The sequence below is a fragment of the Acinonyx jubatus genome, chromosome F2 (assembly GCF_027475565.1).
Source record: "Acinonyx jubatus isolate Ajub_Pintada_27869175 chromosome F2, VMU_Ajub_asm_v1.0, whole genome shotgun sequence".
NCBI lineage: Eukaryota > Metazoa > Chordata > Mammalia > Carnivora > Felidae > Acinonyx > Acinonyx jubatus.
The window spans coordinates 33,086,656-33,105,342 of NC_069394.1; the positions used below are offsets into that span (position 1 = coordinate 33,086,656).

At 34.1% G+C, this 18,687-nt stretch overlaps 1 protein-coding gene across 2 annotated transcripts in view; it reads left to right on the top strand.

Annotated features, from left to right (window-relative positions):
- Positions 1–18,687, top strand: part of LRP12 (LDL receptor related protein 12) — a 74,333-nt gene that overhangs the window by 41,133 nt on the left and 14,513 nt on the right. For both annotated transcript variants that reach the window (XM_015078029.3, XM_015078030.3), the window contains one exon: positions 12,167–12,302. In XM_015078029.3, coding sequence (XP_014933515.1) covers positions 12,167–12,302 — 136 coding nt within the window. The remainder of the gene's footprint in view (positions 1–12,166; positions 12,303–18,687) is intronic.

Here is an 18,687-nt window from a genome sequence, read left to right on the forward strand (position 1 = left end):
TGGTTTTTTCCTAGTCTGGGTCATGGTGCAAGCCTTTTTTTTTTTCTAAGACTTTTTTTAGCATAGATTTCTAGAAATGGGATTAGTGTATTAAAGGTCATAAATAATTTAATTTAGAAACTTTTTGACAGATTTCTTTCAAAAAGGACAATACCAGTTTACACAGCTGTCTGCAGTGTATGAGAACACTTGTCTTGGGTGTGATCATGTTTTTCTCTTTAAACTTTTTTCTTATCGTATTTCTTTTAAAGTCCCAACCTTCTATTTTCCCCAGACTGTTCAGAAATGTAATTGTTTACTTCTCTTTTTGATTCATGGCTGAGAGTTGTGGCATTGCATAGAATGAGAGAATGAGATTGGCTTTCTTTTATAGTTAGGCAAAACTACCCTGAATTTTAAAGAAGATTTTCTGGTTGCTCATAGGAACAGATGTTGGATCTTGCTGCTTTCTCAAATAGAACGTTTTTACATATGAGGATTAACACATTATTCCCAAGTCACTAGTGATACAGCTTCTAAATGCCTACCTTGTAACACCGGTAGCTGAGGTTAGCTTTGTCTTGAGTCTACTTTACATTTAACTTGGATTTTTTTTTGTCTTTCATTTCTGGGAGCTGAGAAAGAGAATATCTACTTAGGAAATTTCTTTTTTAAGCCTTGTTCATGTTAACTGAATTACCAGAGTATATAAAATAGACTTCAAATATTTTTTTTAACATTTTTAGAAAATTTTTATTTATTTTTTTAATTTATATCCAAGTTAGCATATAGTGCAACAGTGATTTCAGGAGTAGATTCCTTAATGCCCTTTACCCATTTAGCCCATCCCCCCTCCCACAACCCCTTCAGTAAGCCTCTGTTTGTTCTCTATATTTAAGAGTCTCTTGGGGCGCCTGGGTGGCTCAGTCGGTTGAGCGTCCGACTTCAGCTCAGGTCACGATCTCGCGGTCCGCGAGTTCGAGACCCGCGTCGGGCTCTGGGCTGATGGCTCAGAGCCTGGAGCCTGCTTCCGATTCTGTGTCTCCCTCTCTCTCTGCCCCTCCCCCATTCATGCTGTGTCTCTCTCTGTCTCAAAAATAAATAAACGTTAAAAAAAAAAAAGAGTCTCTTAGTTTTTGTCCCCCTCCCTGTTTTTATATTATTTTTGCTTCCCTTCCCTTATCCTTATGTTCATCTGTTTTGTATCTTTAAGTCCTCATATAAGTGAAAGACTTCAAATAGTTTTTAAGTATTACCCTCCCTTTATTTCGTCAGAATTTTTATTCTATTAAAGTCATTACCTTTGTGTTTGTATATTTGCATTTTATAGTTTCTATTATGGTATTCAGAGGCCTAGCATACTGCTGATCCTATAACCCTTTTAAAACAAATAATTAGTTGTGGCCTTTTTAATTAGGATATATTATTTTCTAAATTGCAGTTATTTTGCCTACAAATTAATTAGTAATATTTTGCATTAGTGTTAGAGCACTGTTGTTGTAAAGTGACTTTTGTTTTTAGCTACCATTTTGGGCTTAAATAGTGTAATGCAGTATTTTGAAGTTTCCCTGGAAGAACATCCTATCTGATAACACTCTTATTATCCTAGAATTTTCAGATCTTCCGAAAGGAAATAAAGCCTAAACTCTAATTATTTGATAGCAGTTTATAATTATTTTTTTAAATATAGAGAAGTTGCATGAATAAAGCAGCAGGTATAAGTGGTCTTTGTACCTTTCATTTGTGATTTTAATATTATTTTCAATTATTCAAGCAAATACTGGACTTCCTCCTAAACTTACTAAAAAGAATTTCACCAGTTCTTTTGACCAGTATTATATGGTGTGTCTTTTATCCATGTTTCAAATGGAGAAAAGAAATAAAGTTTATTATATTTTAGGTGATACTGAACCCATTAGGGTTTTTAGGATTTCAGAATATAAAAAAAATAGAACTTAACGTGAACCCAGGAAACCATCTTTCAAATGAATAAAGTGAGTAGAGAATACAAGACAGAGTTCATTTTTTAAAAAATAATGGACATGTTTTAAGATACTGTTAATTTTTAAAAGTATTGCCTGCCTTCAGAGAATTTATTCGTGAAATGCTTGAGCTTCTGGAGTAGAGCATTCCTTGAAACTTTTAGAAAAGAAAGTAATGATAGTAATATAACTATGTATTCTACTTTTATATGTAGCATTACATAGTATATAATTAAATATTATTTATGATGTTTTATTATATAATAATATTTTATGTGAAGCCTGTTTCTGTATTATGTAATAATATTTCATGTATTATCATGTCTTTATTGAACAATTGCATATTTATAGCAGATTATTACATAGAATAATTTTATATTATATTATCATAAGAAACAGTGTTAAAACAGTAAGCGTGAGCACCAGGACCATAGATAGAACAGGTGGTAATGTGACAGAAGTGTGTGACACTTAGACGATGGAAGTGAAACTCAACCACTTGAGTGAGCGAGCCAGATCCTGTGAAGATGTAACACATTGCGTTCAAAGGTTTGATGTTTTCTCTACTACTCTGTAACTTTGAGAATAATTCTTTTCCTACTTGGAGAATAACTCTTCAAAGTGAGATAGCATGTGACTTATTTGTGATTTTGCTGAGGCATGAATTTGAATTAGAGGCACTGTGCAGCGAGCGGTTGTGCAAGAGCCAGTCACTTGGTGGATGAGCAGAACGGACTTGGGATTCCAGTTGACTAATAGCTCCGTAAAAGGGGTGGTGCGATCTTAAGCTGCAGTACTGGAAATATAGTATCCAGAACAAAGTAGGTGGTAGTTCTTCTTTCCTCCTCTCTTAAACACACTCCGGGTAGTATATTTATTGCTGGGTGTCACTCTTGACAAGACACTAAGACACTCCTGGAAAAAGATGTGAGCATATAAAAAGCCCTGTCAGAGTTGAGAGAGGTGGCTTAGAACATCACGAGATCAAGGCCAATATGTGTTTGCTCAGGTGCTGATTTCTGCTCTGCTTCTTCTATTTTTCCAGCAAGAATCACAGTAAACTTCAAAATTAATGTTATTTCCCATTCAGGAAATAGAAGTAGCTTGCTTAGCATTTGACTCTTCTGTAGTACTTAAAATTGGGAAATGTAGGTACCATATCAGTAGTTTTTATGCCCATACAGGAGAAAATTGCCCTTTTATGCCCTTAAAAAAAGGTATAAAAGTTTGAGTCTTCTCCATTTACCTTATCTTACACTTTGCTAGCAAAATTCAGAATTACTCTTACTACTTAGAAATTTTAGGATAAAGCTACTTGGATAGTTCTATTAAGGGTACTCTCCTTATCTTATTCATATTGTGCTATGACCCTTTTGGAACTGGAAAAACTGTATGGGTTTTTTTTTTCCTATTTTTCCTCCTTTTTCCATATTTTGTGCCTCTTGACTTTTTAAAAATATATATATATATATGTGTGTGTGTGTGTATATATGTATATATATACATATATATATATATATATATATATATATTTTTTTTTTTTTTTTTTTTTTTTTACTGCGATGTTCCCTTGATCATTGTTTGTTCTGGACAACCTGCCTTGATTAGAGCTGAAGACCACATGAAATATTTTGGTCCTCAAAAAACATATTTAAACTAACATGAATAAATATATTGCTGCATTCATTCTTACGTATCTACGTTAATGAAAAGGAATATTCATTTAATTATAAGGATTCTACCATAATATTCTACTCATAGTAGAAATATTCTACTATAATATTCTACTCATAGTAGAAATATTCTACTATAATATTCTACTTGTAGTAGAAATGTGTGATTTCTGGTAATAGGTTTGAAAATAATGAGAGTCCTGAGTGTAAGCGATAGATTGATACAAACTTTTCTGCCTGTACTGATTCTTACCTTTCAAATGACAGTTAAATCCTTCCCATCTTAAGCTAGTAAATATTGCTGTTAGGGTGCTAGTAATTGTTTCCATAAAAAAAGAGAAGTTTAGTTTTCTGACTTTCTGAAAACATTGGAATGAAGCGTGAAGTAATTCTAAGGGAATTCTACCCATGTCCAATCTCTTTCTCCTTCCAGTTCTGTCCATCCTCAGTGTGTTGACTGTCCTGACATTTATGTTATGTGAGAGCTCAGCTCAGATACCAGGTATTCAAGGAATCTGGGCAACAAAAGGTCAAAGAAATCAAAACACTGGGATGGGCAACACACCCAGTCAAGTTGTAAGAAGAGAACTTTCAAACTAAAGTCATTTCTTCCTGACCATGGGATCCTAACCATCGTCTTCTGGGGAGGTTGCAAGGGCTTAGCTGTGTCACATGGGACTGTCTGAAGAGGGACCCTCTTGTACTTCATTCATCTGCAGATTCTGACGCTTGCCTGATACTGGGCTCAGTGGCCCATAGACACAACATGCTTGCTTCCCAAACTCTGACTGCCCAACATTAAGAATATTACCACCTTCCATTAGTCCCCCAGCCTTCCCTGCTTTTCCCCTTCTCTGCTCCTCTTTCCTTTGAAATGTCTCCTTCAGCCTTCATCACATCCCCTTACTGCTGTTTTATCCCATGCCCTAAACATCTTACCTATAATTAACCCCTACATGTATATTTTTCTTATTATAAAAGGTAGGTCCTAGAATAGAGTTTATAAAGTCTTAATTCCAAAGAGACTTAGAAGCAGATTAGTCCTGCCTGCAGTCACTACATAGATTTGTACTAAATAGGAATCCGTCTTTAGGTGCTTTAAAACCTTTTCTGTCTGTGCTAATACAGGACCAAAGTTCTTTTTTCCAAAATAGACTACTTTTATCTTTACTGAAATTCTGTTGAGGCAGCTCCCTCCACCTCCTTGATAATTATTCCAAGTGTCATAGGGAGCTCTAGGGCAGGTGTGTGTCTTAGTGGTTAAGAGTGTGTCCCTCGAAGCCTGTTGCCTAGGTTCAAACCCCAGTTGTGACACTTACTAGCTTTTTTGTGATCTTGGGAAAATTAATTTCTCTCTGCCCCCATTGTGTTCTTTTCTGTTAAATAGGGATAATAATACTAAGAGTTAAAGAATACTAGGAATTAAATACTAAGAATTAAAAGAAAGTACCTGACAGGCAGTGACATTATCATTAGTCATGTGATCCACAGGCCTGACCACACACTCCTCATTTTGATTGTATTTACAGGCCTTCAACTCATGAACCATAAACTTCTGACTTGCAGCAGGAATCTCATCTTCAGTCTTGTGCACCATAATTAACCTTTAAGTTTCAAACTGCTGCCCTTCTCCTAAATTAACTGGACCAGTAGGTATCTGGTTTGCATGCTAATCATCTATCTACATATCCTAATTTTCCATGTCCTGGTGCCTTGTACTGCTTTTGCACTGGCGCACTCGTTTCCACGTATCCTGTGATTCCCTCATCAGCTTTCCAGATCATTCTTTTCTCTCATCCCATGCGCCCATTTACTAGTCACCATTTGCTTACCACTTTTCTTATTTTGGAGATGGCATTTTTTCTTAAGTACATCTGTTTCCATTGGAATTAAATTCTTCTCAGTAGTGTTTTCAACATTTGGAATTGCTTTTGTATTATCAGACATAATGGAGCTAATCTTTATAAAATACTGTACTCTGAAAATGAGACAGCCAAATGATAGTGACCACCATTGACTATAAATGCTGTCTTTTGCTTATAAACAGAGTGAACCTGCTCTTGTTAGATAATGAAACTTCTGTAAAGTGAAATTTTACAGGTTGGAGGATTTGCTTCTTAGCTGATTTCTATGCTTCACCAGTTTCTTTATTTGCATCACATCACTTCTTTTCATAGTAGCCTACCTTGGCTTGACTAGCGTCTACAGAATTGAGTCATTAAATTTTTCTAATTTGGAATGTGCTCTTTCTTTACTCTGGCTCTGCCTACTTCTGTTCTGTGAAGGAAATGCTGTGTTAATAGTCAAGTAAGCCTTCCCTGTTTTATACTTACGTAATGCAGGTTTTTTGTATGTGTGGGTCTTTGCGTCTGTTTAGTAACACTATGTCCTCATGATACATTGTGTGAAATTACTTTAAAATGTATTGTATCACTTAGGACTACGCATGTTGTTTTGTATGTTCTCCTGGCTGTTTATATGTTTCTTGGATTATGAATAAGCATATCTCATTATTGCAACACTGCAGTTTCCATGAGACCATGAATTCTCCTCATGCTCTTTTGTGCCTTTCATATGTATTTTATCTACTTTGGTGGTCAGTGAGCACAGTTGATTTTTATTTGCTTTTCAGTTTCGTGATTTATTAAAACCAAAGGCACAAAGATTCCATGTCGCTTTTAGTCTCAACTACTTATCGTCCTAAAAATGTCAACCTTTGTCAGTTTTGAAAAGAAACCCAGCTCTTCATCTGTAGAACAGGAAATTGTAGTTTTCATTTTCTTTTACAGGTAGTTCAGCTCTAATCATAAATTTCCTTGCCTGCTTCTTTTCTCCTCAGGCTTTAAAACCATGAAATCTCAAGTTGAAGGGCAGTTTATTTGACATTATTTTGAAATCATCCTATCCTCTCCTCTGCCATGTGTCCTGTAAAATAGAGGTTGTTTGAATACTTCCTATTTAAAGATGATAGCTATAGTACATTAATCTAGCTTAAAAACCATAATTCTTTGCTTTTCTTTGAGATTATTGGAATAGTATCAGGTTAAACATGAAGAAATCTTGAGTATTTTCTCAGTTTTGTCATTTTCTAAACTATACAGTAAGATCTTTGGATTTTAAGCCTGAAAACTAATATCAAAATCTTATTGAGAACTCCCATCAGAGAATCTCTGCCTATTCATTCCTTAATTTTCCCTTTCTTATTTGATAAGCAGTCAGATAACCTCTTCACTACATAATCTTCTGGAGAAGATGCTGTCCAAGTTGAAAGCTGCCATCCTTTGAAAGAACATTTGGGACCTCTTTAACTTGGGAGTTTCTGTTTCCGCAGTTATGGGAAATTTATCAAAAGTAGAGAGAATGGATTATCATCATCCAAAATACTTGAGTGCTTCTTTATATCTAAAAATACCGACCAGAGTAAATTAGATACACATGTTTTTTGTGGATGTTTATATTCTAAGAGAGTTGATACTGGTTATTAAGAGATCAATTAAGGAAGCAAAATGAACAGACTAAAACATAGTCATTTGTGCCATAATGCTACATATGTGTTCCTAGAAAATCTCACGTTCTTTAAAATTAAACATTAAACTAACAGGGCATGTGACAGAAGTAGTGTTGATACAGATCACTTACAACTATGTAGCTTTGCAAAGTATAGCCCTGATGAAATATCAATCCAAATGCTAACAAAGTCAAATACCCCTGGCATTTATACCTAGAATCAGTCCAGACTTTGCAGTCATATCCTTTAGGCTTCCTACTTACTCCTTGAAGACATTTTCTTCTAACGGAGAACAACTTCATCAATAATAAGAATATAATTCAGAAATACCCTTCATTAAAATGTTTTGTTTCCGTAGCAGGAAAATGTCTTCATGTCCCCATTTGTACGAGCAACCTCCCAAGATAGATTAAAATAGAGGAAAGTCAAGCAGTTCTTTAAGCTTGTAAAGTAACCACTTGGCAATAAAGGAAAGCCATTCTATAGAGTGTTTATATTTTTTCTTAAACTGTGAAAAACTCCTGCTTCTGATTACTTCAGATCATTAACATGCTGGAAATAAAATCTGTCACAACTTTGCATTATACTCACGAGATTCTTCTATCTACTAGTTACGTATAAACTATTTCTCACTGAAGAATTGGTCAGATTGGGGCTAAAATAATTATGTATAAGCAGTAGAGAACGAATGGGTAGAATAAACATGGGTAAAAGAAGGTCAGGTTTGGTATATCCCAAATTGGGAATGTCAAAATCTGGAAAGATGAGCTTCAGACTAGCAGAAATATGTAAGCAGTGTGGTTCAAAACAAAATTAATTTCCTAAAGCATTATTTTGTGGGTATGTATCCTAACCTCATCCTTACCCCGGCTTCTGCCCATGTTAGATAACCAGTTAATTGCGGCATAATTTCTCATTCTTTCTAGAGCATAATGGTGCCAGTACATACTAAATGAATAATCTGTGTCTCTTTCCCACATAGTCTGAACACAGCCTTAGTAGCCATCTCAATACAGCATTCCAAGGCATTAACTACCAACCAGTCTGACTTGGTAGATCATGTGCTGTTATTTATTGACAATTCACTGCAATCCAAGCACTGTGCTAAGTCCTTTACCATAATAGTTATATTTAGCCTTTGTAGCATTCTAGATGGTAGTAGTGTTTAAATCCCCATTTATAAGTGAGAGGATGGAGGCTTAAGTATTATGAAATTGATTTGTAACAATAAGTCACCCCAAAGCTTTTAATATAAGGATATAAAATTAACAACATCAATATAAATAAATTTAAGAAAAAATGATATTACAGTTGATGGTAGGTACTTGAGCTGAAGGGTTACGATGAATTAGAAATGGGAAATCATTAGAAGACCCTGAAATAATGAAAAAAATAGAGGACTCACAGGAAGTCAGTTGGAAGATTGGGGTGGATGTTGGGAGATAAAGCAGACCTAAGAGGTGATAAAGGCAATCTCAGAGTTTGACTTGGAAATCTCTAGTTTTAGTCAGTATTAGGCCTGACTTACTTCGTATGCTTGGAAATCCTTGAAGTCACCTGTAATACTAAAGTAAATTTCCTTTCTATTTGAATTAGATGAAGTGACTATTCCTTTAACCAGTTGATGCCTAAGAATAAAGATTAAGAATATAGGATAGAAAGAAAGATTTGTGAAATATGCCATCCTGATCATGTTGAATTTGATGTTGGAATGTCCAGCGGGCATTTGACTAATGCAGAATCTCTGCGTTAGAGATTTTAAACCCATGAACTGTAGATAATAGCTGAAATTGTACGATGGAATGGGACCCTTCCCTAGAGAGTGAGGAGAGCAGAAGGCTTGGAATGAACTACAAACACCAGCATTCCAGGAGCTGGCTGAAGAAGGAGGCCTTGGACTAGAGAACTAACAGAACAGTCAGAGGGAGGAGGAGAGCCAGAGAGGCTGTGTCAGCAAGTCAAGGTAGTAGTGTATCAAGAAGAAACAAACCACTGTCATATACTCCAGAGAGATCAAGGAAGATGGGAATTGAGCATCCCTTTGATACGGCACTGATGTCTGTGATGGTTTTGCCAGCTGGCAAGATTTTCATGGAATTCAAATTGGAATCATATTTCAGTAGGTCAAAGAGAAATTAAAAAGTCAGAAAATACAGAAAAATGTATGAGTTCATCCTGATGAGCCATCAGAAGGGTAGTGGAAATATATCAGCATGATGGGATATGGGGATGGGCATGAGTTAGCGCTGAAATAGACCTTAGAGATATTCAAATAGCAACTTCTTATTTTAACACATAAAGAAATCAAGACCCAAAAAAGTTTAGTAGTTCACAGCATGACAAAACCAGTAAATGGCAGGTAGAACGGATAGCATCTAGGTCTCATGAATCCAAATCTACCCAGATACATATGTAAATTCCTAGCCCAAAAGGGACAGAAAACTTTTTTAGTGGTTTCTAATGTTAATCTTACTGTTTTAACATTTGAATTTACTTTCTTAGAGAAAGGTATGCGCTATGGCTGTTCTAAATTATATTTATCTATATGCCCAGCGTACTGTACATGCAAAAAATGTGTTGATAAAAAACCACCAGCTGGATCTGAAACAAAATGCCAAACTCAGTCATGTTGCAAATGTGCAAAATTAAATCAAAATATGTATTCATAACCAATTAAGGGAGAAACATGATACTAGAGTTTTGTTTTTAAAGTACTTATTGAATTAGAAATGTAAAATACTGAATCTCAAAATAACCGTTCTTATGGGTGGTGTGTCTTATCTTCAGGCAGTCGTATGAAAATGAAGTATTTTTGAGCATCCATACCAGAACATAACATATTTTGTTTTTGGTATAAGAGCACCACCTATGGGTGCCTCAGTTATCCAGGGGGGAGAAATTTAAAACCAAACCTAATAAAATTCCAGCTTTTCACCAATAACTGGTCCATCCACTTATATAAAGGCTAACACTTGTCTACGTTGCCATAAATTATCCCTACCTGGTTTTTGCTTTGGCATACTACTCCGAAATGCTTTGGCAAGAGATAATGAAGAAAGAAAAAGTTCTTATAAATTACTTTGGATGTCTTTTCTTTAATTATTGTGATAACTCATTAGAGCAAAGTTAAAAGCAAAACTCTGACTTCATGGTCAGTAAGCTCACATGCGGATAAATTTAATCATTTTCTAGAGTATCATTCATCAAAATTTTTAAAAAGTTTATAAGGGAAATTTTACTCAATGAAATTTAACAAAAAATATTGGAAGCTTTGACTGTGAATGGGCAATAAGATGTGTGTACTAGGCTCTTGATATATCCTTGTATTCTATGCTGTAAAGGTTTTTTTTTTTTTTTTTTTTTTTTTTAAGTGATTAAAAACAAGATCCTTTTGGTGCAGTGTTCCCTAATTCCAGGGTAGACCCATTTTAGGCATGAACATTTTTTTTCTTCACTAAAGTACATTTTAAAACCTAGATTTTTCTTCAGAGATTGGGTTATCTATAGAAGTAAGGATTGAGTCTTTAAGCAATATAGCTTGCTTTATTTTGATCATTATAGATAAATTTTTTTAATTGCATAATATACTTCTTGGCATTCTAACTTAAGTTGAATGGATATAACCTCTGCTATCAAAAAAATGACCATTTTTACAAATTATAATTGTAATAGGGATTCTTGCCTATCTACAAATTGGGTTAACTAATTTTTAAAAACAGCAGAACTCAAAAAGCATGAAAGTTCAGGCCACTTATTACACGAGGCACTTTGCTTACAAAGATTCATTTATTCGCTCAACAACTCTTTTAGCTAGGAATGACCACTAATTAGTATGAAAGGACAGTCCTCTCTTACCTTTTGGAAGATAGGCAGTACTATGCATATTCTGAGCTGTCGTGGTTTTTTAGTTCAGCACATACTTTATTCTGAAAATTGCCTCCATTACTTCTAATAACTGTGTGTACCTCTGGCCGCTACTTTCCTCACTTCTAATTTGCGACTTCTTATCTATCTGATTTTAAAAATCAGATAATCTAATATATTGAAATTACATCAAATAAGAGGTTTTAGGGTTTTAAATCTTACTGAAAGCTGATACATTCATCATGTATTTTTTGTAGCCCAGTGGCTATTTTTTAAATTGAGGGAGAATAAATTGTCACATTATCTGCTGACTTCTGGATAGGTAAAATGTGCACTGTGTCACTGTGAGAGTTCAAGATAATGCAAGAACATAGCAAGAACTACTACCAAAGTGTTGGTAGTAGTTTGAGTTTATTCTGTATTTCTTCACGATATTCAGATCTGATCGCATACTGATATTTTAATCACTATTTCAAGCCTTTATTTTTCACATAATTTAGGAATCATTTATCACCCTGTAATAAAATTTAGAAATATTCATAGAATAAATTGAAGATTTCCTTTGCAGTAATTTTGAAGTATAGTGTTTTGCTGTCTTCATCCAGTCATCCACTAACTTCTTAATGACCCAGCATCTTACTGTTGTGTTTATATGTGCTTCCCCTTAATTATTTTGTCCAGAAGACTATTTATATACATACATATGTATATAATAGTGTTTTAATTTAAAGTATCCAGAAAATAAAATGGTACTTTTAAGGATCTAAACACAGTAGTTCGGCAAACATTGAACTTTGTAGGTAGTTTATAAGAAAGAAAATGAATTTAAAAGGTGAGTTTTGAAAAAAGATAGATGGATCACTTGATCAGAATCCATGGCTAAAGCTCGTAATCCTGACTCTTAAACTGTTATTCAGAGATCTAATTTGAAAACTTCCATGCCTCCCCAAAATGTGTACTTAATTAGCATAAGATCCTTTGACTAAGGGGAAGAAAATAAAATATAAAAACTCTTTAAGGTTGATAATACCATATTTTATTGTATATAATTTGATCTCTAAAGTGTTGTGCGTTTTTTTGTTTTTTAAATAAAGACTGATTTACTTAGTGCTCTGTTTTAAAGTATAATAATTAGCTAAGATTGCTTTGGCTTCTTACAGCTTGTGGAGAGACTCCAGAACAAATTCGAGCACCGAGTGGTATAATCACAAGCCCAGGCTGGCCTTCTGAATATCCTGCCAAGATCAACTGCAGCTGGTTCATAAGGGCAAACCCAGGGGAAATCATTACTATAAGGTAATGCCGATACCTTTCTGTATTATGTATAACATTTTATTATATATATACTTATATATATAATATAAACATATATGTTTAATATATAATATTTTATTATAAATATAAATATTACTGTATGTTCTATATATAATATAAACATATATATGTTTAATATATAATATTTTATTGTAAATATGATATTTTTATAGAATATAAATTCAGGTTCCAAGTATCATCCCTCAGCATGCAGTTATATTAAAAGACAATTTTCTAAAAATGTAATAAACTGTAGTTACCAGTACCATATTAAGAGTAGGAGTAATGGCCCATCCTTCCTGTACTGTATGGGTATATGTTTTGAATGTTTTCTGATGGTGGTAGTGGATTTCCACTGAGCCATCCATATTCTTGTAGGTCATTTTTTAACAAAAGGTGCACATTTGAGAAGTAGCTTATTAGGGTCAAGAGTGTAACCTTTAGCTATGGGACAAATAAACAAAACTCACTAATCCACTTGGACACCTAGCCCATAACCTTAGTCTCATTAGTAGAATCCTCTATCTTAATAAGCTAAAACATGATTGTAGTGTTTATCTGTATACACGTACGTATTGTACGTATATAAAACTTGAAACAGACTGATAATGGATAAACGTATCTAGGAAAATCTCCTTTTTTGTAACGTTGAAACAAAAGAACTTCTGTTAAGAATATAAAATGAAAGATACTCCTAGAAGAAACATAAGTTTCTAAGAATAAATATAAATAAGGAAGATTAAGATTCACTTTAGTAACATTTAAAATTGCATAGAAAAACCTTGAGGATAAGATACTAAGGAGAAAATATTCAGTGGAACTAGATAATGCTTGCTTAAGGAAGTTATATCAAGGCTATTAAAAAAAAAATGCCTGAAGAGGAGAAAAAGAAAAAAAATAGTGTGCTTAAAGAACTGTGGTTGGAAATGAAACACAAATAAGAAAGTCATGCCCACCACGGAGGCAGTGTCTGCAACAGCACAAAGGCCAGTATCCGCGTCTTCAACATTGTTTCATTAGGAACATTTTTATAGGCAAGAGTATGGAATTTTAGATTTAGAAGAGACCGTGTACATCATAGACTCAAATCCCTTCTTTACATTTTTTAAAACTAAGATTGTAAATTTAGCCTACTTTTGTGGGGGTTTTTGAAGTATAACTAGCATACAATGGTATATTCGTTTCAGGTGTACAACATCCTGATTCAACAGTTCTCTACATTATTCAGTGCTGACCATGATAAAGTAGTCACCATCTGTCACCGTACAATGTTATTATAATATATTGACTACGTTCCCCACGCTCTATTTTTCATCTCGGCGACTGACTTATTTTATAATGGGAAGTTTGTACCTCTTCATCCCCTTTATCTGTTTCATCCAGCTTCCTTTTTTATATCCACTAACTAATGAGACACCCACTGTCTCTTGAGAAACACAACTGTGTCCTATCCCCCTTTGTCTGTGGAAGCCGTAAAACAGGGGCCATCTGGTTTGCTTTCCATCTGGTCTCCTGCCCCAGGCCAACATCTTCTGGAACACCAGAGCTGAGCTTCTCTGGAAACCGTGCTGCTCTGTGAGAAGGGTGAATGTCTTGCTGGATGGATTGATAAGATGTGCTACTAAGGTTCTCCTTCTGCAGCACTGCCCGAGCTGGAACCCAGATGATACACCTATTTTCTATTACTTATAATATGTTTACAAAGTAGCATTTTTACCATAGGAATTCCAAGTATAAGATTTCTTTCCACATAAAACTAGAGTTTTGGGAAATTTTTATCTTTTAACCTAAAAGTCCAACCCCAAAATTAAATTTGCCACCTACCAGCTCAGTTCCATAAAACTTGGCAATTCTTGCCAGCACGGAGGAGGCTGCATGGAACACTGCCATTTGGTTCTTTTTTTATTATTATTATTTGAGAGACACAGAGAGAGCTTGAGCAAGCAATGGAGAGGAGCAGAGGAAGAGAGAGAGACAATCTCAAGCTGACTCCACGCTTAGTGTGGAACTCAACACAGGGCTCAATTTCATGACCTTGGGACCATGGCCCAGGCCAAAACCAAGAGTCAGATGCTCAACTGACTGAGCCACCCAGGTGCCCCTGCCATTTGGTTCTGATCGTGTGTTGGACCCTTTAGATTTTACAAAGATACACCAAAACCAAGCACAATGCTGAAATGCAGAACAAAATTAGAGATGGACCATACATCTAAAGGAAAATTTCCCAAATTCCAGACAAAGTTAGTGAATTTGGATTTACCCAGCCTAATGAGATCGGAAAGTGATTTTAGTAATTGTCCTAGTTCTTACTGAAATCATTGTCATGGTAACACCAAACTTGAGAAGGGTCGCATACATACAAAGACAACCAAGTTTCACTTGTGAATATTGGTGTAATCCTAAATTGTTCAAAAGAAATTTATACCATAATCAAATGCGGCTCATTTAGACATACAAGTCAGTCACTATTAGAAAATTTTAAATGAATTTACCATATTAACAAGTCAAAGAAAAAGTATATGATTATCTAGAATAGATGTTTTAAAGCATTTGATAAAAAGAAAACATTCATTCCTGAGTTTAAAATAAAATTAAAATCTAGATAAAGGAGGGAAACTAAAATTATAGACTATAAACAATATTTAGAGCTGTCCTTGTAAAAACTGGTTAGGGGCGCCTGGGTGACTCAGTTGGTTAAGCATCTGACTTGAGCTCAGGTCATGATTGCACAGTTTGTGAGTTCAAGCCCCACATCAGGCTCTGTGCTGGCAGTTCAGACCTTGGAGCAGGCTTCAGATTCTTTGTCTCCCTCTCTCTCTGTCCTCCCCCATTCACATTCTGATTCTCTATCAAAAATAAACAGACTTTAAAAAAAATTTTTAAAAACTGGTTAAAGATGGTAACGTAAAGGCATTTTTACCTTAGTCCTCTCCCTTGAAACCTACCAAAATCAACAGAGGCCATCTTATCAAGAAGAGATAGAGGATTAGATTCTAATTGCTTGCTTGAAGCCAGGGACTGGAGTCAGGCTATTGTGCTCAAGAAAGAAGGCTGAAAAGAACTTCTACTAACCACTGCCTGAGTTTGTATGGGGCTGAGAACTTAAAGAAGTGGGAAGACATACCCTAACAAATAGGAATTTAACCAGGCCATCTAAAGACTCCGTGACAGGACCTATAATGCTGTGAACCACCATGTTAAGACTGTTCTGGAATGCAGACCCAGTTGGAAGTAACTATAAAACACAGGCTGTGGACGAATATAGAGAGAGAATGGATTAAAAGGAGAGAGAGTGAACCAGAAAAGCGTCTAAAGAATAAGCCTTATTTCCAAAATGTATGGAAAATGTTAATACTGACAGAAACAGCCACAAAATCCAAACACAAATTTACTCCAGACGTAATACACTTACTATATCAGGGTTTTTTTGTTTGTTTGTTTATTTTATTTTAATTCCAACATAGTTAACATACGATGTTACATTAGTTTCACCCAGTGTTCATCACAAGTGCATCAGGGTTTTTTTTTTTCCTTAAATTTTTTATGCTGTGAACACTTTGGTACTTAATGAAATCTATAGATCCTTTCCCAGAATGTTTTTAAACTCATAAATCATAATACACACCATTACAAAGGGAACCAATTATATTGAACAAAGCTATCTGATATTTTTTACAAATATGTAGTATAGTAATACATGCTTATTTATTAACATATTAGTAAGTGATGGTTCTAACAACTACTGTAATTCCGAGGTGATTTTGAGTGTAAATAGTGATTCTAGGTATCTATTAAAACTGAAATGTAATGTGTAAATATCTGTGATTTCTGTTGGTGACAGGTACTGTAAATACTATAATGGTTTGTTTATATTCATAAGTGAAATTTCAAATTTCAGTTAGAGATTAGTGAAAATAAGGTTGTAAATTTTTCCACCAAATTTGACATTTTGAGAGGAGAATAGAAACACTGAATACTCTTACTTGGACTTTATTAGAACAAAAGTATGTTTTAGTATTTGAATTACAACATCAAAAGATAACTCCTGAAACAATAGAAAGCAGTCTTGAGTAAAAGTAAAAGAAACTTTAAAAAAAAAAAAAAAACCCAAAACCTACGAATACAAAAGAAGAAAGGAGGAGAATTAGAACTCTGATAGAAAGGCCATTCAGGAAAAAGCTCATTTAACCTTTAAAAGACAGACCATCTGATTGGGTTTATTGGTTTGTTGATTGGTATAATCCCCCTATAAAGGGCTTCTAAGAACATACTAAAACAAAACTAACACAGAAAGTTTAAAAAGGGGGGTGGGGATAAAAAAAGATAAACTTCAGAAATACTGAGAAAGAGAAAGCTAGTGTAGGAAGATTAACATTAGATATAATTGAGCTTAAAACACAAAATATTAGTAACAAATGGAATAAGCCACTAGGAAGATATAATCTTGGTAAACTTTGTATACCTCCTAACACAGTCTAAAATACAGGCAAAGTAGCAAAATATGGGGAATTATCAAGCAAGTTTGACTAAGCCAGTTAGTGGAAGTTTATAAACATACCTTTAATTAGAATTTAATAGATTAAACAGAAAAAAAATTAGTAAAGATAGAAGATTTGATAAACAAAATTAACAAGCTTAATCCAGTAGGAACATGTATTATATATGTGTATATTATACTTATTTCAATGAATAGAGAATATATATATTCTTTTCAAAGACATATGGAACATTTATAAGAAATTGATAATGTATTAAACCACAAAGGAACTCTGAATTCCATTTTTTAAGACTTTACATCATTCAGAATGTGTTCTCTAACCACAATGTAATTAAATTAGAAACCACAATAAAAAACCCATATGTTTGGAAACATATTCCTAAATAACTCCTGCATTAATGCTGGAAATCACAGTGGTACTGTACTCATAAAATATTTTGAAAATAACCATAATAAAAGTATTATATATTAAAACTGTTGGAACACATTGGTAGAGTACCTAGTGAAAAATTTACAGCCTTTAATGCATTGAAATAAGTAGGATATGAAATAAATGAGCTCCCCATTTACTCAGGAGTTTAGAAGGAAAATTACAGGTGAAATCTTAAGTAGAAAAAATAATATGATCAGAAAAAAATTGAATTAACAATAAGATTCAATAAAACAAAAAACAGGCTTTCTGAAAACTTGGGGAAAATAGACAAATCTGAAAGCAAGACTGAAGAAAAAAAGGAAAAGGTACTAATAAAAGTGAGCAAAAGTGTCTATAACTACAAATACAGTAATAGAGATTTAAAAAAAATTTTTTTTAACGTTTATTTATTTTTGAGACAGAGACAGAGCATGAATGGGGGAGGGTCAGAGAGAGAGGGAGACACAGAATCCGAAACAGGCTCCAGGCTCTGAGCAGTCAGCACAGAGCCCGACATGGGGCTTGAACTCACGGACCATGAGATCATGACCTGAGCTGAAGTTGGACGCTTAACCGACTGAGCCACCCAGGCGCCCCTTCTTTTTTTTTTTTTTTTTTTTTTTTTTAATTTTTTGAGATTTTAAAAGTCATACGGGAATATTACAAGTAGTTTGTGGTAACATTATTATACAATTAGATGAATCGGACCATTTTCTGGAAAATGTATATTACCAAAATTGGTTCAACAAGAATTAGAAAGCTAATTAAATCAATATTCGCTAAAGAAATTGGATCAATGTTCAGAATAGGATTCTAAACCTGAGTAATTTTACAGGCAGGTGTTACTAAATGAATAGATAAGGAAATCCTTAACCTGATGAAAGGTATCTGTTAAAAAAATTTTAAATCAAACTTAATATTGAAGTTAATTTTAGTGCCAACGGCCAGGATGATGACGCATGTTTTCACTGCTTGTACCAGAACCCTCAGAAAATGCAACAAGACGATAAATAGAATTAGTAATACAAAAAATGGGAAGGAAGAGATGAGTCTCTCCTTTTTTTTCCAGTACTGTGCTATCTCCACAGAAAATCTAAGCAAATATAAAGACCACAGACATGAAATTTGTTTAATGTAAGAAAGTACGATTTACAGCTTTGTACCAATAAATTTTACTGTCAAGATAAAATGGTAATTTCTACAAAAATTTAAATGATCAAAGTGACTCAATACCAGTTTAGAAAAAGCTGATTAAACCAAAAAACGAAGAAATTAAAATTTTCAACTCTAGATCTATACTTGAAATAGGCACATGGCCCAGGTATGTGAACAGTCTTTGTTATATAAACTACTGTGAAGCATTAAAAAAAAGAAAACCGAAAAACTAATTTTGCTTTTAAATGTATCTTTTAAATTCTAAATGAAATATTAGCAAAACTAATCCAATAGCGTATGCA